At 43.3% G+C, this 23,154-nt stretch overlaps 9 protein-coding genes across 9 annotated transcripts; 5 read left to right on the top strand and 4 right to left on the bottom strand.

Annotated features, from left to right (window-relative positions):
- Positions 1-352: 352 nt before the first annotated feature.
- Bfra_004287 (putative glycoside hydrolase family 16 protein) lies at positions 353-1,867 on the top strand (the record flags this gene model as incomplete). The annotated part of the gene is made up of 3 exons (XM_037334693.1): positions 353-449; positions 506-1,440; positions 1,517-1,867. The coding sequence occupies 3 exons, from the start codon at positions 353-355 to the stop codon at positions 1,865-1,867; spliced, it is 1,383 nt and encodes a 460-aa protein (XP_037193227.1).
- A 1,305-nt stretch (positions 1,868-3,172) lies between these two features.
- Bfra_004288 (uncharacterized protein) lies at positions 3,173-3,414 on the top strand (the record flags this gene model as incomplete). Its single annotated transcript, XM_037334694.1, is given in 2 exon segments — positions 3,173-3,233; positions 3,245-3,414. The coding sequence occupies 2 exon segments, from the start codon at positions 3,173-3,175 to the stop codon at positions 3,412-3,414; spliced, it is 231 nt and encodes a 76-aa protein (XP_037193228.1).
- Positions 3,415-4,493: 1,079 nt separating this feature from the next.
- Bfra_004289 (putative dienelactone hydrolase family protein) lies at positions 4,494-5,701 on the bottom strand (the record flags this gene model as incomplete). The annotated part of the gene is made up of 6 exons (XM_037334695.1): positions 4,494-4,589; positions 4,654-4,694; positions 4,759-4,931; positions 4,992-5,053; positions 5,113-5,452; positions 5,553-5,701. The coding sequence occupies 6 exons, from the start codon at positions 5,699-5,701 to the stop codon at positions 4,494-4,496; spliced, it is 861 nt and encodes a 286-aa protein (XP_037193229.1).
- A 689-nt stretch (positions 5,702-6,390) lies between these two features.
- On the top strand, positions 6,391-8,753 carry Bfra_004290 (putative zinc finger ring-type protein; the record flags this gene model as incomplete). The annotated part of the gene is made up of 5 exons (XM_037334696.1): positions 6,391-7,419; positions 7,478-7,824; positions 7,884-8,229; positions 8,298-8,543; positions 8,604-8,753. The coding sequence occupies 5 exons, from the start codon at positions 6,391-6,393 to the stop codon at positions 8,751-8,753; spliced, it is 2,118 nt and encodes a 705-aa protein (XP_037193230.1).
- A 687-nt stretch (positions 8,754-9,440) lies between these two features.
- Positions 9,441-10,437, bottom strand: Bfra_004291 (putative catechol o-methyltransferase protein; the record flags this gene model as incomplete). The annotated part of the gene is made up of 4 exons (XM_037334697.1): positions 9,441-9,491; positions 9,572-9,957; positions 10,032-10,284; positions 10,369-10,437. 4 exons carry the CDS (start codon positions 10,435-10,437, stop codon positions 9,441-9,443), a joined length of 759 nt encoding a protein of 252 aa, XP_037193231.1.
- Positions 10,438-11,624: 1,187 nt separating this feature from the next.
- On the bottom strand, positions 11,625-13,566 carry Bfra_004292 (putative protoporphyrinogen oxidase protein; the record flags this gene model as incomplete). The annotated part of the gene is made up of 3 exons (XM_037334698.1): positions 11,625-12,326; positions 12,376-13,023; positions 13,078-13,566. 3 exons carry the CDS (start codon positions 13,564-13,566, stop codon positions 11,625-11,627), a joined length of 1,839 nt encoding a protein of 612 aa, XP_037193232.1.
- A 715-nt stretch (positions 13,567-14,281) lies between these two features.
- On the bottom strand, positions 14,282-15,871 carry Bfra_004293 (putative nuclear polyadenylated rna-binding protein nab2 protein; the record flags this gene model as incomplete). Its single annotated transcript, XM_037334699.1, has 2 exons — positions 14,282-15,407; positions 15,483-15,871. The coding sequence occupies 2 exons, from the start codon at positions 15,869-15,871 to the stop codon at positions 14,282-14,284; spliced, it is 1,515 nt and encodes a 504-aa protein (XP_037193233.1).
- Positions 15,872-18,121: 2,250 nt separating this feature from the next.
- Positions 18,122-19,980, top strand: Bfra_004294 (putative beta-hexosaminidase subunit beta protein; the record flags this gene model as incomplete). Its single annotated transcript, XM_037334700.1, has 2 exons — positions 18,122-19,501; positions 19,558-19,980. The coding sequence occupies 2 exons, from the start codon at positions 18,122-18,124 to the stop codon at positions 19,978-19,980; spliced, it is 1,803 nt and encodes a 600-aa protein (XP_037193234.1).
- A 1,079-nt stretch (positions 19,981-21,059) lies between these two features.
- On the top strand, positions 21,060-22,775 carry Bfra_004295 (putative cytochrome p450 protein; the record flags this gene model as incomplete). The annotated part of the gene is made up of 4 exons (XM_037334701.1): positions 21,060-21,207; positions 21,262-21,823; positions 21,875-22,250; positions 22,302-22,775. The coding sequence occupies 4 exons, from the start codon at positions 21,060-21,062 to the stop codon at positions 22,773-22,775; spliced, it is 1,560 nt and encodes a 519-aa protein (XP_037193235.1).
- Between the last annotated feature and the right edge of the window lie 379 nt (positions 22,776-23,154).

Below are 23,154 nucleotides of genomic sequence, written 5' to 3' on the forward strand. Positions count from 1 at the left end.
TATCCTTGTTTATAGGTCCACCGGTCCCTGATATATATCCAAATGTACAAACGATAATGAGGTGGCTGGAAATGTATATACATACATACTTATCTCCTGCAGCCGCATATATCCATATACCCACACGAGTAGGTGCATGAAACGGTTGATTTCCATATTCACTTCCACGTAAGGGTACTCACCGATACATTTGTCGCATCTTTCTTTGGAAATATTCTGGACACAGGTATCTGGAGCTCTTCTCGACAATCGAACTTCGGCCTTCAAGAAGATCGCTGATCTCGGCCGTTGTACGACATTCAGTTGACTTTCAGCGACTTGCCTTCTCGTCTTCAATATCTCCTACTTGAAGATGTTTCCCAAACTTCTTCTCACCGCTGCAACGGCATTGTTGTCTGCTAAATCAACCTTTGCTCAGACTTACAGTTCTTGTAACCCATTATTCACAAGTCAGTGGCTTGCTTCGTTTCCTTATCTTGTTGAAGTTTTGCTAACCTCACACTAGCTGGATGTCCTGCGAATACTGCCCTGGGAAAATCTATCGATGTCGACTTCACTTCAGGATCAGTTAATTCCTTTACTGGCTCTGGCGATATCACATACGACTCCAATGGCGCTTCATTCACAGTATCCGAATCAGGCGATGCGCCAACACTCTCTAGCATCTTCTATATCATGTTTGGAAAGGTGCAAATCACAATGAAGGCAGCCCCTGGCGCGGGTATTGTCAGCACATTAGTCTTACAATCCGACGATCTAGATGAGATTGATATGGAATGGCTTGGAGCTGATGATACTGAAGTACAAACCAACTATTTCGGCAAAGGCAAGGTTACAGACTACAATCGCGGAGCTTTCAATCCAGCGGCGAATAACCAAGGCGAATTTATCACCTACACTATTGAGTGGACTTCAGAGCAGGTCGTTTGGTCCGTAGGTTCTACTGTAGTAAGAGTTCTTACACCCGCAACAGCCGATAGCGATCAATACCCACAATCGCCAATGCAAATCAAGTTTGGGGCCTGGTCAGGAGGAGATTCATCGAATGCCGCAGGGACAATTTCTTGGGCGCGTGGTCCAACCGATTACTCCAATGGTCCATTCTCTATGGTCGTTCAGTCAATTGACGTGAGTGATTATTCCACTGGTACTCAATACAAATATGGAGATCAATCTGGAGACTGGACATCAATCGAAGCTATCGGTGGATCGGTAAACGGCAATGAGCCAGCATCAGCTTCATCGATCCAAACTGCTGGCGCTGCTGCTGTTACATCTAGCTCCCCAACTATCCCCGCTGGTATCAACAATGGTAATTCGGCCACTCGAACTGGATATCCTTGGGTTGCTGGAACCCAAACTGTATCGGAGGTAACATGGAGCACTGGGCCAAGCATTCCTTCAGGTTGGGAAATTTCTTCTGAGGGGAAAATTGTCCCTGTAAGTGCTTCACCAATAAGTACGTGTCAATCTATCCCCGATATTTACCTTTTCCACATACTGACTTTATGTTTAGACATCAGCAGGATCAACCCCCTCCTCTTATGTGGACCCTTCACCTTCTTTTTCTTCGCCGCTATCAGGAGATGGCCTTGAAACGATCACGGGCTGGGATTCTAGAGGATTTGCTGTAACAAGCACAATTTTTGTAGGATGCAGTACGGCGAAGAGCTATGATCAGCAAGGATTTCTGGTGACTGGAATAGCGGCATGTACGACTGGGGCTGACCAAGGAGGCCTCGGTACAAATGCTGCTGGTGCTATTGGCGGAAAAGTCAGGAGCACAAATAAAGCCGGAAATGACCATAACGCTTTGCCTACAGTCTTGGGGATAGTGGCGGCTGCCGTCGGGGGGTTGTGGATTTAAGGAAATTCGATGTGCGATATGGGCTAGGCAGGCTGGATTGGAAATAGGAACGGAGTTTAATGTGACATGGAAAATTTATGGGATTGGCCATTCGAAGCTTGAAGAAATGGAGCTTGGAGGGCAAGTTTCCTCGAAGGAAAAAGTGGCTATGCGAATACACGTACAAGGAAATAAGCTAATGATGGATGATGGGCAAGAATTCTAAGATTAATGATAATGATAAAGATACATGATACATGGTTCCGTACATATTTGATTCTACTTTGGAACAAAGTGAGAGAACATGAAATTTCAAACTATAGATCTGGAATAAACTAAGTAGGTAAGCAAGATACTATGATTTCAGGCTATCTGAGGGAGGGCTTGTGCGTTGGGTATCTTGTAACTTGTCTTGAATTAACTAAAGAGACCAGGGGAGTATATTAGGACAGGAGAAAATAATGATGAAAAGGGACAAAGAAAGCATTAAGGGGATTTTGTTTGGTAAGTTTGGCCTAATGTAAGGGAGTTTTAAGTGAGAAGTATTTTACATGAATCTGAAGGAGAATTTCAAGCAAACTTCTTCCTCTTACAGTAACGCATGGAAATAACCGAGGAGATGGGAAGAGAAATGGTGAATAGAATACAGGATTGGAACTTTTTGTCATGTAGGATGGGAGTTGTTGGGGAGGTTTAGGGGAGAGGAAGCGAGGGGTGGAAATAAGCGAGAGGACTTGTGTGGATGGAGAGTTGAGAAGTAGTAAAGGTGTGATGTGAAATGGTTGGAACATGAGTGAGAATGGAAGGGTGAATGATTGTCTGGGGTTTCTAATAGAAATAGGGTATACTTCATGTCTCTTTCGCCGTGTAATAAGAAGCTCCTCTGCAAGTGATGGGATAATACATATTTAACGTGTCTTGCTTGTCATGTGTGAGAATATACACTCTAACATACCCTCAAGGTGTAATTTCTCGATATGTGTTTTCAGCGTGGTCTGGATTGTAATAATAAGTGTATATGGTGTGTATGTGAGTTCCATGCTCCATGTTCCAAGGTTGTACAATCAAGACTCAAGACTAGATATCAGCAGTAGTGAGAGATCGGTCTGTAATTGAGCGAGTTAGTGAGAAGGACGACATATATCATAAGTTGCCGATTTCATTATTCTTTTTGACTTCCTGCCGATATCATGCTGCATCTTTATTTGGATCAGAGGATATACCGGTCCTTGAACACATCACCGGGTTGCTCGGGCGATAGACAGAATCTAAGGGTACAGTGCGGAAAGTATACTTTCTATGCACCCTGTTCCTGTTCTCTCAGTCATGGCAGGATTGTTTAATGCTCTTGTTGTATCAAGGCAGCACAGATTGAATGACGATATTAGTCAATCGCAGAATATCCCATCATCAAGCGGATCCCAATGAAATGGACCAGATGCCCCGTAAGTATGGTGAGAGATTCAGGAAATTATCATAGAGAGCCAGCCTACTTGCTGTCTTTGAATAATGCCCACTCTGAACAAGTTGATCATCATGATAAAACAAGGTGCTCCCTTCAATATTAATTTGGGGCGCCAGCTCTGTTGAAGTTGATAAAGAATTTGTAACTACCGTGCAGTCTTTCCTTTATTGAGAGCCTCGGCGCCATATTTGACTTTTGTGAGAACCTCCTCTACACGCAGTGTTATTCTGTGCAACTCAATAGAAATCCCAACAGACAGGTATGTGAAATAGATGCACCCGCGCTGGACATGTCCAGTGTAACAATCCCAAAATTACTCGAGTCCCCAGCCGTCACATCTGACGGTTGAAGCAAGTGCCCCAGATAATTCAATGGTAACTATGGAGTATCTGCACTGCTACCTCCCGTGAATGATTCAAGCTCGAGTCTCCAACGATTTTGTTGCACATCTAATTCTTGTACGGCTACACTAATACCTAGTGCTTACACCCCACTTTTGTGTGTTGGCCCATCTCGAGACCAGCGGGCGGAACAATGTATCGTGGTACTTTAGCGGCCTTGTGTCAATATATTCTCATTGGATATTGAGTGCGTTACACACGAAACGTTACAGTACATGGGATAGTTACAGATAACGGGCGAACCTCCATGATTTCTTGGGCCCCAGAAGAAGAAGGTGATTAAGCTGTGCCCAAGTGCCAATCACGAAATAAATCCAAGAACATTCAATCTTCATATAAAAATATGTTTCTTAATGCTTAATAATACTCTACTCATTCGAATTTCAAGTATGAATAGGATATCGAAGGGCTTGAGACGGCGGTGCTGTGGTGGAGTTGTCAGACTAGAGGAATTTTATACCAATGATGAAGAAAACAACAAGGCGGGATGAAGATAGAAAGAAGAATGTATGATCAATGCATAGTAAAGAAGATGCGTGACTATTAACTCTTCAACACAGTTTGCACTGTAAATCCAAAACTATTTACTTTCACGGTAAAAGCATTCGTAAAGAGTTCACGAATATCGAAGCATACGACAAAGGATTGGAAACAAGGGTACCAGTTGATAACCAATTCAGGATCACAAGCTTTGAGAGCCCTACTTAGGAACGAACAATTGCATCGGCTGCGTTATATACGAAAAATATATATGCGATGCTAATCTGCTTTTGGGACAACTTCAATGATTCACTGCAACCGTAAATTCGTGAGCAATTCCGAGCAACGAATCTACTTCCTCAAGTGCCCCGAGAAGAATGCCGCGCACTGTTGATATCTGCAGTTCACAAGATCTCATCAGTAAAGATCTTTCATAGGAATCGGAAGATAGAAAGAAGTACGTACCCTCTAACATATTCCTTGACATTGTCTTCATTTTCAACTATCATAGCATGTTAATCAGTAGCTCTAACTTTAGTCACAGGCCAAGAATCAGAAATACTTACAGTTAGCCCTAGCTCCCATCCATCCATGATGCATGGTTGAATAAGTCTCGACGACTCCGTTCCCTGCTTCAAGAACATCTTTGTATTCTTGCACGGCTTTAGCATCCTCGCCATTTGAGGCAAGCACAATATGTGGAATTGTGATTCTCTCGGCATCCTCCTTCGTCAATCGACTAGTAAATATCAGATCAATAGTGTCCCAGTATTCCTAAGAAATCGATAGAAATGCTTACCCTGGATGAACTTGACCGGAAACTGTCCATGGAGTCTCTTTTCGTGAAGTGGCTGCGGCAACCTACTCAGACCTTTAAAATCATGATAATATATTGAGTTATTTGAACGGAAACAACCTACTTTACCACCCCAGCACAACCCCAGACATGCCCAAGCCTTTACGCCGTCCCATTTCTTACCACAATCGGCGACAACTTCCCCAACAAGCTTTTCCCATCTGTCAATCGCATATGCAGACTCCACAAACGCGGCTTTGGCGGCTTTGGCCTCTTCGCTTGGATCTTTGAACCACTCCGCTTGAGCTTTTTTCCCATTGAAGAGATCTGGGACGATGACGACGGTATTCAATGGTTCAAGAGCAGCGGCCAATAAATCGGCACCTTGTAGCGTTTGAGGTGCAGCACCAAATATATCATAGATAATCATAAGGGCGTTTGTGGGTTTAGATGCTCCTAGAATACTTGATTGGGATTTGCGGGTTTTGAATACGAAGAGATGAAATGAGTGAGGCTATTCTGGAGTGATTGCAGTTGAAGACAGAAACCAAGCACAACACAAACTAACAATACAATGAGCAAAGAGCTAGAAAAGAAATTGACCCACCTGAAACATACACAGGTACTCCAGCAATTGTTTCCCATGTACCTTTTGTTTTGTAGTCAACTTTGATCACTGGTGGAATAGTGTTGCAGGCATTCTGTGTAGCCATGTTGAGTGACTTGAGTCTGAACTCTTTGAAGCTTAAGGGTAAAGATATAAGGGAGAAAAGTAGATGATATTCGTGATGAAGGTTGACTACCGAAATGAAGGCTTGGAATGAAGACCTTGAACTGTGATAAGAACATTATCTAGGTAGGTAGGAATGTATCTGTTAAGGTTTATATATTCAATCTTCCAAAGTGGTCGGGGAATGTGAGACGGGATATCGTCGGCGATAACGGGGAATAGTAATGTTAATTGCGAATTCGATGTCACGGGTTCGCTACCACGTGGTTTAGACACTGGCTCACCCTTTTCGGATCGAATCCGATCTGGTTCAAGAAGACGCTTCCCTTATTTTCCCCCCTTTATTTCCTTTTTTGTTTGTTTCCCGTGAAATTATAAGCGAAAGCTTTAAATTCAATAGAGGATTTCCAAGAGCAATGCGGCTTTGCTATGGGGAAAAGCGAGTTTCTACTAAGTTTCTACTCTTTGGAGGTAGGTTTTCCGCATCCGGGGGCCTATCCTTTCATGAATTTACCAATTAAGGGTAGACAATTTGAGGGTGGACAAAGAGCATCAAGTTCATATCTTTGTCGATAATAACATGGTGAATACAATATTGTTTCTAAATCTCTTCCGAAACCTCAACAGCTCCCAACTCACCTTTCCAAATTCTCTCTACTGCCAGTCCTCAAGATGCCTCCTCCGCCAGATGGACGAAAGTTGACCCATGTGCAACGCGTGGCCCATGCTCAGGAAGAATGGCGTAAATGGTTGAGTTTAAGGAAATTAAGACTTAAATTTGTTTCTGAAGAAACCGTCGACGAAGGCGGCTTTGATGTTTACGAGTTTGGCGAAAATTATTTCGCGAAAGAAGCAAAGTTGGACAGACTTTTACTGCTTTCCGAAGATAGTTCACATCGAACGCAGATACAAAATTACGTAGAATCGAGTAACAAAGCAGCCAACTTGTTTACCGACAAAGGCATGCTTCGCAAAGAGGGTAGTTCAAAAGATACTCTGGGGCTTTTGGGAATGCTAGCCGCTGCAAATGTTGGTGACGAGTACATAGACAGATTTGTCGAAGATCTGACGGCTTATGGGAGTGCATGGCTTTATAGCGATGAGTTTGAAGGCCATAAGGCGGATTGGCCTCCGTGGGTAACAGGACAGGACGATGCTTCGTTGGAGCTTCAACGATTTCACAACATGGTGCATGCTCTTTCGAGTGACAGAAACGCGCCATCGCCCTGGAAACATCTCAATGCAATGTTTCGCCTCAACGGATATTTGATGAGAATTCTAAGATTCGTCGATGAGCGAAATGCTCACTTGGGAGGGCGACCAGCATTACCCGATGGCTCAAATATAGCGGACCCAGCGATAAAGGCAGCGTGGGTACTACATAGGGCATGGATAAGATTGCTTCATCACCGATCGTTAAGTTTGGGAGCGCAGGCTCGTGGAATAGATTCACTCAAAAACATCCTCATTATTGGTAGAGCACAACTAGAGCAGGAGACACGTTCCGTCCCTGTTGAGAGTAGAAAGATTTATGAATCGCTTTTAGAATTTGTAACTACATTACAGACTCTGACTACGTTCTTACAAGCACTGGCAAATGAGTTTAGCCAAGACTCTATTCCCAAACCAGGCACCCGAGAACCTTACATTATATCGGATTTTAACATAGATTCCGATCGTGTAAGTGCGGCATGGGCTCAGGTATGTATCGTGGTAATTATCAATTGAAGATGATTGAAACTGACAGGAATTTGAATAGATCACCCACCCTTCAAAGCCCGATCCACAAGGGAGAACTATTAATCCATTTGGACCTATGCTCCTCTGGTCACAATTACTTGATCGTGCTGCCGACTTCGAAGCTAAGAACAATAGGTACTATGTCGAAGATCATTTATACGACAATCGCGTCATTGCAGAAGATGAACACTGGGAGATTACAAAACTTATGTCCAAACCTGACTACGATCCCGATTTCGTGAAAGATCGTCTTCCTGATGTTGCACAGGCAAGGGAGGTTAGAGCATTGACGAAGAAAGTTTCACAAGTCAATGCCCATCGGCGCAATTACCTACTTTTGAGAGACTGGTCCAAGAAACGGCCTTGGTAAGTTACACAAGAGCCTCTTATAGTTCATCTCTTGAGGCAATTGCTAACATCTATAGGAAACAACTGTATTTTGTGTTCGATACCGTTACAACCGATACCTGGCGTGGACTTATTGACGACTTTTACAACACTATTGAACTACTTAAAGTGTTTCCCGTGACACCTGGGAAGGAGCAAGATGCATTGGACTACAGAGCAAGAATAGAAGCAGATCCAGAATCTGAACCAAATCTATTCGGCAATGTTTTCTCCATACACCCACTCCCAAGCCATGACCCCTGTAAGTACGCTGGTGCTTACTTTGGTAATTGCGTATACTGCCTCGAAGACTACGCACCTAGAGAATTGTGGGTGCAATTTTTCTGTAATCATATGGTACATTACGATTGTGGTCGCGACTATGTAAGTACCCTCTTTGACTTTATCATCTCAAAGCAGAACGGTTAGACACTAACCTTGCGCTTCTTTAGTGGGATAATCCTGGAAATCCTGACTTCAGGTGTCCTCTTTGTAGACATACACAGTCGTGGGAACTCCACAAAGTTGCAGGTATCGTTCCAGAGGCTGTAGACCTATGGGACAACGTGGATCTCGTGGATGCTGCAGAAGTATCTAGACACCCTATTGTTCAAATGGAGGGTACACCGGGGGATATTGAGGGATTCAAAGAGCTTTATTGGGAGAGCGAGGCTGCGCATCTGGCTGAAAGTGAGTCGGTAAGTCTTAAGCTTGAAGATCTGAGGCATCAGTGACAGCAGCTAATCTATTGGAAATAGTGGGAGTTTCGTAATCAACATCGTGAGAGGCCTAGAGAGCTTCACCACGAGATGGCGCAAATGAGGAATGCAAGAAGAAAACGTGTTCTGGCTGCAAGAAATGAGAGACTCGAGAGAGAGAAAGAGTTTCCCACATTGGCAGAAGATTAGCTAAGTTCTATGATCTCTGTCTTCTTATCCTGGCCCTATACTTACTCGACGGAGCCAAATTTGGTGTCAAGGAGTATGCGATTTTCTTTTCCTCTTTGATTGGAGCGGTCGATACATTGCCAGAAACTTCGCTGGCTTTGTGTAGTAGTATGTTGCATCTGAAGATCCAGTTTCGTCATGTATCTAATTAGTCAACTGTATATCTGGAACGACGTGCTGGGATTTGTTTTCGTGGGAATATACTTGAGTTATTCTGCTACTTGTTATCATTGTCTCACTGTGCATAATGCAACTCCTTATATTCACCTTTACGTGGTGTATAACTCTACAGTTTCGAAAAGCTTGTCGTGCCTAAAACTTGGGATTCTCTCAAAGACTCTTCGTTTTCGCAACATGATATTGAGATCAGACCCGACTCAAACTTTCCCGTTGACAAGAATGATGAAGACAAGCATTACACCAAAAGCAAAAGTTTTGCTTCACTCATAACCGGTATGACGATCATGGTATTTGCAAGAATTCAAAGATATTGACTTTGAATTTGTTTGGTTGCTTATACTAAATTGACAGAATAGCATGCATTCTTACTATGCGAGTGAATATAACGCTGTTCCTTTACAAATGAATGTTATAATTCCGATGTAACAACCTTCCCCCGCCAAACTTTTCATCTTAACGTGATGTTTATCACTGCTTATCAGATTCCGAACCAACTAGTTTACTAACTTCAAGTTCGTCCTATTCAAAATTAGTATTGTCCCAGCCATATTTGTTCAGCAAATCCTATTTCAACCACATCTCGAAAAGATCAAACTCACCTCGAAATCCCCGGGCCAAATTAAACCTTTCACTCCCCAGCTTTCCCACCCCTGCTCCTTCTTCACGTCCCCTCTAATGAACTCTCTATACTCCGGTGCTCCAGGCCTGACCACATTATCCGCCACGACCACGGCTCCCCTTTTCAGCACACCCGATGCCTCCACAACTTTAAAATCCTGCTCATACAAATCCTCCGCATGATCTAGGAACAAAAAATCGACATTCGTGATTTTCTTCTCCTTAACTAGATTGGCAATCGAGGAAGCGGCCGTGCCTTCAACAACTTCAATAATGTGATCGAGCCCTGCTATCTGAGCGATTTGGCGAGCAATAGCAGCGAAAGTGGGATCGAGTTCGAGGGAATAAATCTTTAGCGCCGCATCACCTATCATATCGTGATTAATCTAGCCGTTTTAAAAACGCGCATGAATCATAAGTTTAAGGAAAAGCCAAACAAACCTCCATGCGCCTTCACCATCGCATCCGCAAAAAGCACAGCACTATATCCCAGATATCCGCCTAGTTCCACTAGCATCTTCGGTTGCTCCCGCATAATGAGATCTCGCAGAATGTCAGCTTTATTGGGACCAACACTGATGAGGAAATCTTCCCGCAGGGAAAATTCGTCGATGGTGGAGAGGACGTCCATGGGATTGGCGGGATTGTGAGATAAGATGTAAGCGAGGAGTTGAGCTTCACGGCCGTCATGAGACTGATGGTTCTTAGTGATAAGTCATGCGTAGAAAGAGAAACTGAGGGCAAGAGTGGAAGATGGGAAGACAGTGGAGGAAAATACTTCAACGCCGGATTCCATTGCTTTGCCAAGGGTAGGCCATTTTTTGACGAATTCTGCGTCCTCTTCCATTGTACTTTTGCAGGGAAGTTTGACAGTGAAATGTGAAATGATGATTGATGCGATCCTCCGTAGCCGATATTGTGTTATATGACGTGAGAATTGTGATCCGAGGCACTTAGCACTACGATACTCAAAAGAAATCGCCCGAATAATAAACTTAAAGTAGAGGGAAAACTAGAGAAGATGGAAACAAAGCAGAATATATATACATAATTTCAAACTAATCACCCCACTTTCACGTCCAGCTGCAACAGTATCTCGTATCTTCGATTCTCAAGCGCCATCTCCTACTGGCTAAATCCGCACACACACCCCCATCACAAATCATTATCTTAGACTTTGCAGTTCCGACGCGCCATTAACAGGCTAGTGCTTATCTATTCACGTAATCGCACGTTATCATAAGAAAAAGAAAACCAAATTCTGGTCCATCGATCAAGAAAAGCGTTGAGTGACTGCACCGAAGAATCCTCCAAAAACACTTGCGAAAACAAGGTCAAAAGAATATCGATATATAATTGTGAGATATGAAAATATTTTAGAAAATTAATTGAAGGAAGTAAGAGTATTTAACAACAAGAAAAGATGAATTAATAGATGAATTGAGTTTTTCTTCTTCAGAAATTGTCGAGGAAGATGGTCGGTAAGAAAAGGGGTTCGCTTGTACAGAAGTGGAACGCGAAAACTTTTTCCACCTCAATTCGCAGAACTTCCAGTTAAATCCGACCCGATGGGTCAGCTGTGACAACATAGTGAAGATCACGAATAATATCCATATTTTGAATGCTCACGACTCCAAAAAAGGATGGTGCTCTTCATTCACCATATTATGATGAAAGTGGCCGTCGAATGGTCAATGGTTCAGGCTTCAGCAAGGTAATCTTTTTCTTGCATCATGTCCCAGTGACCTTAAAAACATTCTAACCAAAAACAGCAGGTGCTATCTCTCACAACGATCGAATGTTTGAAAAGCACAAATGAAATCGGCATATATTAGGGATTATGGGCGTGGTGACTGGAATATTCAACACAGTAATTTTGGAATGAAACCAACGATTGTTGACACAAAAATAATTGTTCACGGTTTTGTTATTTATTGTATGTTCATCTATTCTATTATACATTTAGCAAACTACAAACCGCGTGAGAAACTTCTCAACTTACTCCATAATGTTGTTTCAAATATTTATTGGAGTTTATTGTTCTCGTTTGATCATTTTCTCCCACCATTTCTGTTCAGTGAACTTTTCCAGTCCCGTAACATCATTGCCACGTGCAACATCGCCTGCCACGACTTTGGCAGCCTTGATGCAATCATTTACGCCTACCCCAGTGTATGAATTTCCAGCCACTGCCAGTTTTCCCTTGTATGCGCTTAACAACTCATAATGCGCTTGTTTCAGTCTCTGCTCATGGCCCACAGTATATTGAGGAATACAATCTTTCTGCAAAGATGCATGTACCATTTCTGGTTCTTGGTCGATCTTCAGATGTCGTTTGAGAACGGCTTTTGCCATAGCAGCACCCTCTTCCTCACTAGGATATGTTTCGAAGTCATTCCACCAATGGCCACCTAGCATAACGGTGAATTTGGTCCCTGGAACAGTATCTTGACCAACTGTTGCGTCTGAATCAAATATTACACCAAGAGCAAATTCTGGGTTCTGGTCGAAAGGAATGGATCGTGGGATTAGGTATCCAAAGCCGCGCTCCGGAATGAGATCTTCTTCCCGGTAGTAGAGATTAACAACCATGACCGTCACAGCCTCTGTTTTCGCAAGTGAAGGGAGTAAAGAATCATCTGAAGAGGTACTTAGTGTAGAGAGAGTGCGGCCTGACAAGGTAGAAATAACGTAAGAATGGTTGGTTGATGATTCGCCAGCCTGAGTTGTGTAGATCTAGGTACTTCAGCCATTATTTAGAGGTGTGAAAGGAATAGATTCATACCTTGATGCCTTCACTTTGTCCATCGTACTCGATTTTCCTTACGTCCTCGCCCAGCTTGATTTTTACATTAGGATTACTCCTTAGAGAGGAGTCCAGTGCTTCAGAAAGTGTACCAATCCCTCTGCGGAAAGTATAGACACTTGTTTCGTTGACAATTGCCCTCTCATTATCCGTAAACGAACTCTTCTCCTTTTCCTCCAAATCTGCATCTTCAGCTGTCGCATTCTTGAATTTTGCCATTTGAGACATTCCTGCACTGATACTTCCAAATGCCCCCTCCATTCCCCACTGGGTAGGTATTATACTTTTTGCGCTCAGTTTGTAGATATCACCAGCATAGATACCATGAAATACGGCTGACACTAGATTGTCCGGAATATCTGTCCCTCCTGTTCGCCTAGCCAGAAATGATCCTACAGATTCGTCATCCAATTCTGTCGGTCTTCGTGGCCTCTTATATTCGAAAAGCAACCTGTACATTCCTTTGAAAACTGGTTCTGTCAACATTTTCCAGGCAATGGCGTAAACCCCTTGGCTAGGCTCGGGCATGCACACAAGCCGATCGGGATAATAGATAAAGCGATTCAAGGCAGCGGCAGACATTTTGTTGGTTTTAATCACCTGGTCAGACAGACCAAGATCTCTTATCTAGAATCACGAATTAGAATACTTCAAAGCAAATAGCTAGAAAGCAGATCCTACCAAGTTTAGAGCAACAAATCCCGCAGGCGTGTTCGGTCTTAAAGTCCTCGGCCCTTGTTCAAACACAACTTCACCATCTCCCACGTCAATATATTTTGTCCGTAGCCACCCTCCCAGCCTCTCACTACTCTCATACAATGTAACTTTCAAATGTGGTGCCATTTGGGTGAGATAGTATGCTGTTGCCAGACCCGTAATTCCACCGCCAAGAACTGCGACACTGGGTTCCTTCCATTCTTCTGAGCTTTTATTTTCTGATATAACTTCCGCAGACCTCCTGATTGGAGTATCGGAGGGAACATGGCTACTATAGTATTTCAACAGAGACTTTGATCGTTCGCGAGTGTGTAATTGTGGGCGTGCTTGGTAGCTATATGCTCTAGTACAAGACCCCAGAATGTTTCGCCGACGTAGACGTACGATTTGACATTGAGGAATATTATAGCATCGCCTCAGAGGAGCCAATAAAGGGGACTCGGGCAGACGCATCCTCGTTATAATTATTTGTCAATTCTGTGTAGTAACAGCATGAAACTACCAGTGATATTTGGATGAACCGTTGCGGAGTTGTTTTGCTTGCTATGGTACTGTACCTTAAAAGCTTAGGTATTATTTACTTACCCCTCCCCCCACAAAGCGCTATGCTTCGGTATCAATTTAGGTACACAGCAGAAAACATATGTGGAAGTTTTAATACATATTAATAAGTTGTATAATAAGTATTTCATGATATAATAACTATTCTCCTCGTGATCTTGAATGTATTGAATGCCTTTTATTCTGAACAACGAATCAATATGCTTATCTACCTACTCAAAGACTGCTTTTCTTTTGTTTCTGTAGAATGCAAGTCAGTTGTGGTGAGCTTTAGAAGAGCTCAATGATGAGTCTAGAGTCATAAATTCATAGATTCACATCAAAAGCAAGAGAAGACATGTGAGAGCTTTTCTGTTTGGCTAAGCCCCAAAGTCTTTCTGCTTTGGGGTGCCGAGGGTGCAACGATCCATTCTACCTAAAGATGCTTTGGCTGTGACCAGCTATTCATTATGAGGGCCCAACCAAGATATATCCCGAGAATCCAGCCACGATCCTCTTGTCCATAAAACGCCAGATTATAATCTCCTTCCCACGCATCCCTATGCATGTTGTACATTTTTCTTAAACTAAACATTCTCCCCGTAGCTCATGTAAGTATTCAATCCATCTATTCGGCAATCTCTGCATCACCACTTCTTCCTGCTCCTGTGTCTGCTGATGCTGCTCCTCCAGGTAGAATCAGCTCCTCATTTCCATCCTCGTCCACGAACTTCCGCTCACTGACATGCTCCTTTGAACCATCTGCCACCCATACTTTATCGTCAAATTTTCCTCTCTTCTGGCCCTCTTCATGCTTGAATGCACATGCCGGATTTAAGCAAGGGTTGAATTTGCACATGGTTTTGACGTGTGTGAACTTGCAGTCTGGTGTTGTACAATCGGCGCCATTTCGACATAATGGCATTGTTGGATGTCGGAAGGGGCAGTTGGTATTCTTACAATTTGGGAAATATATGCAGTCTTGAGTGGTTTGATGTGCAATCTTCTGGGCTGGGGATGGGTGCCGCCCAACGCATTTTCGATTTTTGCAGGCTGCACCAAAGGTACAAACATCTGCAACGTCAATAGCCGTTCCTGGAGGAGCTGCAGGAGATTGATGTGCGAATTTGCAGTCTTTATTCGTGCAAGACAAGTTAAATCTGCATGTGGTGTCTGGAGAAAGACTATCAACCTTGTCACTAGAATTCATCTCAACATCCATCGAGTTGTCATTTTGAGCTTGCGGTTGCTGCTCGTGGCGCTTCTGGAAGTTATTGTTTTGGGATCGACTGGGATGTTGCATTCGCTCATGTAAAGGTCTGCCTTGTCCCGGAAATCCTGAGCCCATGCCGTTACCCCCTCGTTGCATCATTTGCTGCTGTTGTGGAGTGAACATTTGCGCCATCAACCTCGATTGCTGCTCAAGCATAGCATACAGTTCGAGTTGTTGTTGTGGAGACATGCCCATGATATTTTGCGCTGCACCATGTTGCGTTGGCATACCCCCCATGCCGCCATGCCCACGCCCGTTTTGCGTGCGAGCAGTACCTCGGATATTTACAGACCCTCTTGGTCCTGTTGGGGGTCCTCGCGCATGCGTATTTATTCGTTCATTTCCCGATTGTGGTCGTACTCGATGGAGAGCGGCATCATGCGTGCGATCCATTGCCTTCGTCAAATGATTCAACATACGTTTATCCCGCGGACGACTAATACCACCACTTCCATTTCGCATTGACTTGGGGCCTGTTGGTCTGTAATATGTTAGTTTTTGGTTTCGAGAAAGAATGTTTCTGATTTTGAAGATAATTAAGAGGCTGATTGCATACACATTAATATCGCCTGCCTCGGAAGCATCATTCATATCCGCATCTTGCGACACGTTTGAATCACCAAATTGACCCTGCTCAGTCTCTGCGCCAGTCTCTGGATATCCTCCGCCGCTAATTTGTGAGTTCAATAATCCAACCTGGTTGAACAACCACTGTGAAAAATCTCTTGCTCCCGGGTCATCATCACCAAGGTTTAGAAGATCGCCTGATAATTCCGCGGCAATTTGTTCCTGCGTCTTTCCATTCACCAGCATGAGGATTATATATTCCGAAAGCGCAGAGTCATCAGCGCCGCCTGTACTCCATCCTACTTCTACAAGCTTTGGTTGAATGGAAGCGTTGAGCGCATGAGCCAGAGGCGAATCCAAGACGACTTCGACCGACATTTTAAATTTCGTTGATCTCTTTGTTTATCAAAAGTCAGGCTTTCAAGTACTTGAGCTGTGGTAGCTCTTGACTGAAATAAGGGTGACGGTAAACTGTGGTAGTCTGTTCACCTGTGACAATCTTGTCAAAAGTCGCAACAAATGAGATATTGTTTTTGGTGGTGGTTCGAATGTTGTAATGTTTGTTCGGCGGTTGTGATCAGTTCAAAAAAAACGATGGTAGGTGTTTGATAGAATAAAGATCTTGAAAGACCAAGAAGCTTAAAGAGCCCTGGCGAATAGCCATATTTGCCTTAGGATGATATATCACGTTGAGCCGCAAAAGGCTAGTCGTGATCACGTGATATGTGTGGCATGTGTGGCGTGTGTAAAGTGGCTCATGTCTACCTACTGATAAATCCAGAGTATATCAACCCTCAGAAATAAGGTTGTACTTTTTTTCTTAGAGTACTTCAGTCTCATCACGTTCAACCCCGCCACTCTTCCCAGCCACTGGTAGTAGACTTTCCAAAATATTTCTAAAATGGTTCATTGTCCATCACCATTTTTGACTAGAATTGTTGGTCGGTCAGCCATGCAATGCAGTCTGGTAACAACGCACCACCCACCATGCACCACTTACCATATTATACAACGCGCTTCACACATTGCATCCTTTGAGTCAGTCAAATGGGAATTTTGGGCTCAAGAAGCGTTTGGCCTTGGTCAGCTCTTTGGTCGCATGTATTACCTGTATTACCCACTAAGAAATACCTTCAGGGCGCTAGCTCAGGTACTCGACCCTCCCCTTTGAAAGCGGGGGAACGGCCACTTGCACATCGACCGACCGAGCCGACTTGATAGATAACTCAAAATTGAGCTCATACATCTATCTGTCTATCTGTCTATCTGTCCATCTATCTATCTATCTATCTATCTATCTATCTATCTATCTATCTATCTATCTATCTATCAGCTCATCCGATAATGGCGATCGGAGCCACCAAGACACAGAACGAATACTTCGCACATAAATCTAGATGTTGATTGCGGCACTGCAAACCAACAGCACACTAAGAGTCTAAGACACACAAACATCATCTTACTATGCTGTTGGAATATGAAACAGCGTTGGATTTTATATATGTTGTGTCATGTCCAACAAGTCTCACAGCCTCCAAGTGCTGACATGTTATTTCGTATTTCCCATGATCGACTCCATCCTTTTACATGTCCAGATACCATTTTTAAATCATCGCTTCCATTGAGCCTTTTGAACGCCGCACCAAAGAAATGATGGGCAAACCAAGAGAACCAGGACCCAGGGGATGTCAAAGCCAGCTACCTCCTTTTAGTATTCTTGGGTCATTTATGATTGAGTGCCAGGTATATTGTACATGTTCTTCGTATCCTTGGGCCTACCAATGACATACTGTGTACTGCATAAATCACAAGCTTCTGAGTTCTGAGTAAGCAAATTTGACTTTTCCTTCCCCTGATGTACATCACAATCTCAATATCATGAGATTCACGACCTTAAAATTCTCAACCCCCAACCTAGATCCATCCTCAAATCCATTGCTACCCAGACACATCCATTTTGATGTCCACCCGTATCCAAGCATATCCAAGCATATCCACTCACATCCACCCTCCCATCCATATCTATTCTCCCTCGCAGATGCATCAATCCGACCAAGGGGGCGACGTGATCAGATAACAAATTAATCGGGCATCCTGTTACTTCAAACTGCTACTCTTCTACTACTACCTACAGTCAGTCAAAGGTACCTCATCACGTCGTACTGTCCCTCACCGGCTTTTGGAGGCGCTTGTCGTAACGTTACGGCAGCTAGATTCGTAGTCTCGCATAGACTTCTCCGCACCAAGTGACAATTATTACCACAACAGGACAACCAGTTGGAACATCGGATTTGGCTACCTGCATATTTATTTATCGTCATATCCAAGCCCTGGGAAAAATTAATTTGATTGCTTTCAACTCTATTCTGAGATTTGCGCAGTCCAATCACTGGGTTCATATTCCTGCGGCACTCCTGAATCCTGGTGAATTTACCACAGCCAATACTGCAAAACATTCGTGAATCCTGAGCCACACGGCTGTACATCAATTAAGTGATTGGCTAGAGCAATTGACATACTCCTGTTCATGAAGTTATATAGTTTACACATCCCCATCTGTTTATTTCATTCCCACTTCTTTCGTTACATCTAATTTACACATACAATACTACATTGGCACTTCTCATCATGCGTTCTTCTACCTTTCTAATATCTGCTTTGGTCTCCTCTGCGTTGGCTATTTGGCCTCAGCCTGTTTCGTATACAAATGGTACTGGTGTTTTGTGGTTGGATAAGAACGTCAAGGTTACTTATGATGGCGGCGCTGTACGATCATTCCCTCCCATTTTTTATGTTGACATGAATACTGAGAAATTGCTCGCTGTACAGTCTACAGGATATTCTAGTAGTGGAACTGGAAATATAACAACCAGCAAGACGATCGTTTCCAAGGCCGTAACTCGAGCTATGAACAAGATCTTCTATCAAGGTTTGACACCATGGAAATTATATCCCCGAAACACCTTGCCCCTAGTTGAGCCATCAGCTACCTCAAACAAGACCTACATCAGCGAAATCCTCATCACCCAGACCGGACAAGATAACTCCTCCACATTCAAGCCTACGGATGGTCAGGTTGACGAGTCATACAACCTCACAATCACTACTGATGGAAAGGCCTCTATCAGCGCCCCATCATCTATTGGCATCCTTCATGCACTGACCACGTTCACACAACTCTTCTACACACATTCTGTTGCTAAAGCTGGTGTCTATACAAAATTAGCTCCCGTGACAATTTACGATGCACCAAAGTTTGCACACCGCGGACTTAACATGGATATATCCCGAAATTGGTATCCTGTTGAGGATATCAAGAGAACAATGTTAGCAATGCATTACACTAAATGTAGTGTTATCCATTTACACATCACCGATGCTCAGTCGTGGCCTTTGGACATTCCAGCACTTCCTGAATTGTCAAAGTTAGGTGCTTATGCGACCGGATTGTCCTATACCCCCGCAGACCTCAAGGAAATTCAAGAGTATGGCGTTGAGCTTGGCATTGAAGTTATCTTGGAGATTGATATGCCTGGCCACACAAGCTCCATTGGATATTCTCACCCTGAGCTCATGGCAGCCTTGTTTGCCGAACCTTGGGATACCTACTGTGCTGAACCTCCTTGTGGATCATTGAGACTTAATGATTCAGCCGTACCAGCATTCCTTGAGAAACTGTTTGATGATCTTCTTCCTAGAGTCTCTCCATATTCATCATACTTCCACACTGGTGGAGATGAAGTTAATGTTAATACCTATTTGTTGGATCCGACCGTTCAATCAAACGATACCGCCGTTCTTCGGCCATTAATCCAAGCATTTGTGGACAGAAACCACAAACAAGTTAGAGCTGCTGGACTTACTCCAATGGTCTGGGAAGAAATGATCACAACATGGAACCTCACCTTGGGATCTGATGTTCTTGTTCAATCATGGCTCAGTGATGCCTCTGTCGCTCAAATTGTCGCGGCTGGACATAAAGCTATTGCTGGCAATTATAACTTCTGGGTATGTATCTTACAATCTATCCGAATCAATCAATTCACGTACTAACAAACTTTTAGTATCTCGACTGTGGTAAAGGACAGTGGCTCAATTTCGAGCCAGGTGCATCCTCTGAGAAATACTTCCCCTACAATGATTATTGTTCGCCTACCAAGAGTTGGCGCTTAGTCTACTCCTACGATCCTCTCGCCGGAGTACCCGAAAACTCAACTCATTTGGTTGTCGGCGGAGAATTTCACATTTGGTCTGAGCAAACCGATCCAATTAACATTGACGATATGGTCTGGCCAAGAGGAGCTGCCGCCGCAGAAGTATTGTGGTCAGGAGCTAAAGATCCAGTCACTGGACAGAACAGAAGTCAAATCGACGCAGGCAGCAGATTGCCAGAATTCAATGAACACCTGAGAACTTTGGGAATCAGATCAGGACCTGTACAAATGATTTACTGTACACAACTCAACTCGACAACATGCGCATTGTAGGTTGGGAAGTTGGGATAGTTACTATGAAGCTATGGATATCGGCGGAATTGCATTTGGGAAAGGTGTTTTTGGGGGGCATGGATATTAATATTACATTTATATCTCTACTTAGACTTACTTTCCACATATACATAGATTAGATTTTGATAGGGATTTACACAACGATGAAGATTTGACCAATGACCTGTCTATTTGCCAGTCCCGATGAGTATATGAAGCCTCGAGAGTGTAGGTATCTGAGTAGATTTCTGGGATCAACTGTAAATTATCAATCAGCCAGGCCACCTGAACATAAAAAAATACCTTGGGCATCTAGCTGGTATCTGGTATGTAGTAAGCGAGTGGTGTTTACAGTACACAAAGTCCTCCATGCATTTCTTCATTTTTTATAGACTTGACGCTCCCATCAGCTCCCACCAGCTCCTACCGATCCCAAGACTTGTTCACGTACTCACTTACTAGGTATGTGTTGAACAGAATTTCTATTAATAACGCACAGATGATTATTTGATATACGACGTATTCCTCATCATAACAATAAATGTGGAAACGGCAAGCGGAATCAAACCTTACCCCGGATTTGTTAACAGATCTTGTTTCTTTTACATGTGGAGCCTCGGTCCTCCTCGCAAGCCATCAATGTTTCCCTTCCTTCTCCTCTGAAACACTCCGATGTACAGAACACACAAGAATCTCGTAAAACTTACCAAGGAAATGTTCAAGCCATCATTTCCAATTCAAGCAAAGGTAAAGATCACAAGGGGCGCCCCTCCTTGTCCTCCTTTCCCTTCTTGCCATTCCTTAAGAAACCCCCACCTAACGGTACAAACGGAACTTGAAGATTGCGACAAGGTCTAATAATTCATCCGATTCTCAAGGTATAACAAAGACTACAAATCCGTGCAAATATGATAAGTATAATTGAAAACAACGCCTGGTTTCAGACTTGGCTATATATGTCTTCTTTTTCTTAGTTCTGGATGTTACTCATTCATTTGTTTCTTCGTTTATTCATCATATCTCATTCCCATATACATGAGCGAGCATATTGACCTGTAAATCAAAACAAACCCAGCATCATGTTGGAAAGCATATCAATAAAGTCTCTCGTCGTACCATTGGTCGTGATTTTCGTCTTGTTTAAAGTCACACAATTCGTTCAGAGAGAGCTTAAGATTAGATCCCTGGGTGGTCATGCCAGAAGAGCGAAAACATGGATTCCATTCGGTACAGATTAAGACTACAATTGCCTGTGCGAAGAGGCTTGCTAATGATCTTCAGATCTCGACCTCGTTGCGCGTTCGGTCAACTATGGTATGCATGATAAGAATCTCGAAGCCTGGATGGCATTTTTCTCCGGTTACAAAGACCTACGTTATACAGTAGAGGCAAATCCAGGAGGACAACGTACGCTTTTCACTGCGGAACCAGAGAACATTAAAGCTATACTCGCGACCCAATTCACAGATTATGGCAAGGGGGAACCATTTCATAATGATTGGAAAGACTTCCTTGGTGACAGTATCTTCACGACAGATCTTGACCAATGGCATGATTCTCGTCAATTGATACGTCCACAATTTATCAAGGATCGAGTTAGTGATTTGGATACTTTCGAGAGACATATTCAGGTTTTAATCCGGAAGATCAAAGAAGAAGGTAGAAAATGGGATGGCACTCAGGGGCGGGAGATTGATGTCAGTGATTTGTTCTTCAGATATACTCTAGATGCTGCGACAGACTTTTTGCTAGGACGCAGTGTGGAAAGTTTAGAGAAGCCGGGAGAATTTGCAGATGCTTTCGCAGAGGTTCAGCGGGTCCAGAGTATTATCGCGAGAGCTGGGTATGTATTCCAGTCTTCATTTTTGAGGACAATCACTAATGTTGTAATTAGACCTCTAAATGGATTAGTTCCAAGGAAATCATTCTACAAAGGTCTTAAGGTTATAAACGAATTTGTTACCCCCTTCATTGAAGACACGCTTCGACTTTCTCCCGAGGAACTAGCAACCAAAACGAAAACAGAGGAAGGGTATACATTTCTCCATGCATTAGCGTCCTACACGCGTGATAGAAATGTACTTCGAGATCAACTCGTAGCAGTTTTACTTGCCGGTCGCGATACAACAGCTTCCACTCTCTCATGGACATTTTACGAACTGGCTCGTCATCCTGAAGTTTTCAGGAAATTGCGCGAGGAAATCATCTCGAAAGTTGGTCTAGAGACACCCCCAACTTATCAACATTTGAAAGATATGAAATATCTACAGGTACGTCCTTCATTGTTCGTTACAGCATAAACCCCTTACTTACAGCTGCAGAATGTTATGCACGAAACCCTTCGTCTTTACCCCGTCGTTCCCTTCAATGTCCGTCTCGCTCTCAAAGATACCACACTGCCAGTCGGTGGCGGACCAGATGGCCTCTCTCCTATGGGAATTCTTAAAGACACTCCAATCGGTTACTCCACTCTCATTATGCAACGCCGCGAAGATCTTACTCCAGATGTCATGTCCTTCAATCCCGACCGCTGGTTTACATGGCAGCCCAAACCTTGGCAATATATTCCTTTCAACGGCGGTCCTCGAATCTGTATTGGTCAACAATTTGCACTCACCGAAATGGGCTATACGATTGTTAGACTCTTGCAAAACTTTGATGGGCTCGAGGGATTTATGCATGAAATTGATGGAGGAAATCCGCAATTGAAAGCGGATATTGTGTTACAGCCTGGACAAGGTGTACACGTGGGATTTTTGGAAGGGCAAAGTGGAACTATGAAAGAGAAGGTCTAGGATGGTGAAGATGGTGTGTCTGGTAATGACGATCCGGCGTTGATTGCTTACTTGGCTGCTCAGGGAACTGGCCAAGGGAAATGAATTTTAACGATTGATGAAAGTGCTCATCTCAGCTCAATTCATGATACAAAAATACCAAAAGGGGTTCCTTTATCTATTTTTACAATAATCTGAATTTCATGCTACGTGAGTATCAAAAGGAATAAAATACGCATAACGAATGAATAGTGAACCAAGTGTCTCGTCACAATCATTCTATCATATACGATATTCGAAATCTTCATTATTCCATCACATACAAGCATCCTGTAGTCTCAATTTGTTTGTCATCCTAACAGTAGTGCTGATATATTTATCATGTCCGAATCTACGAATC

Source organism: Botrytis fragariae (genome assembly GCF_013461495.1).
Source record: "Botrytis fragariae strain BVB16 chromosome Unknown tig00000050, whole genome shotgun sequence".
Taxonomy (NCBI): Eukaryota; Fungi; Ascomycota; class Leotiomycetes; order Helotiales; family Sclerotiniaceae; genus Botrytis; species Botrytis fragariae.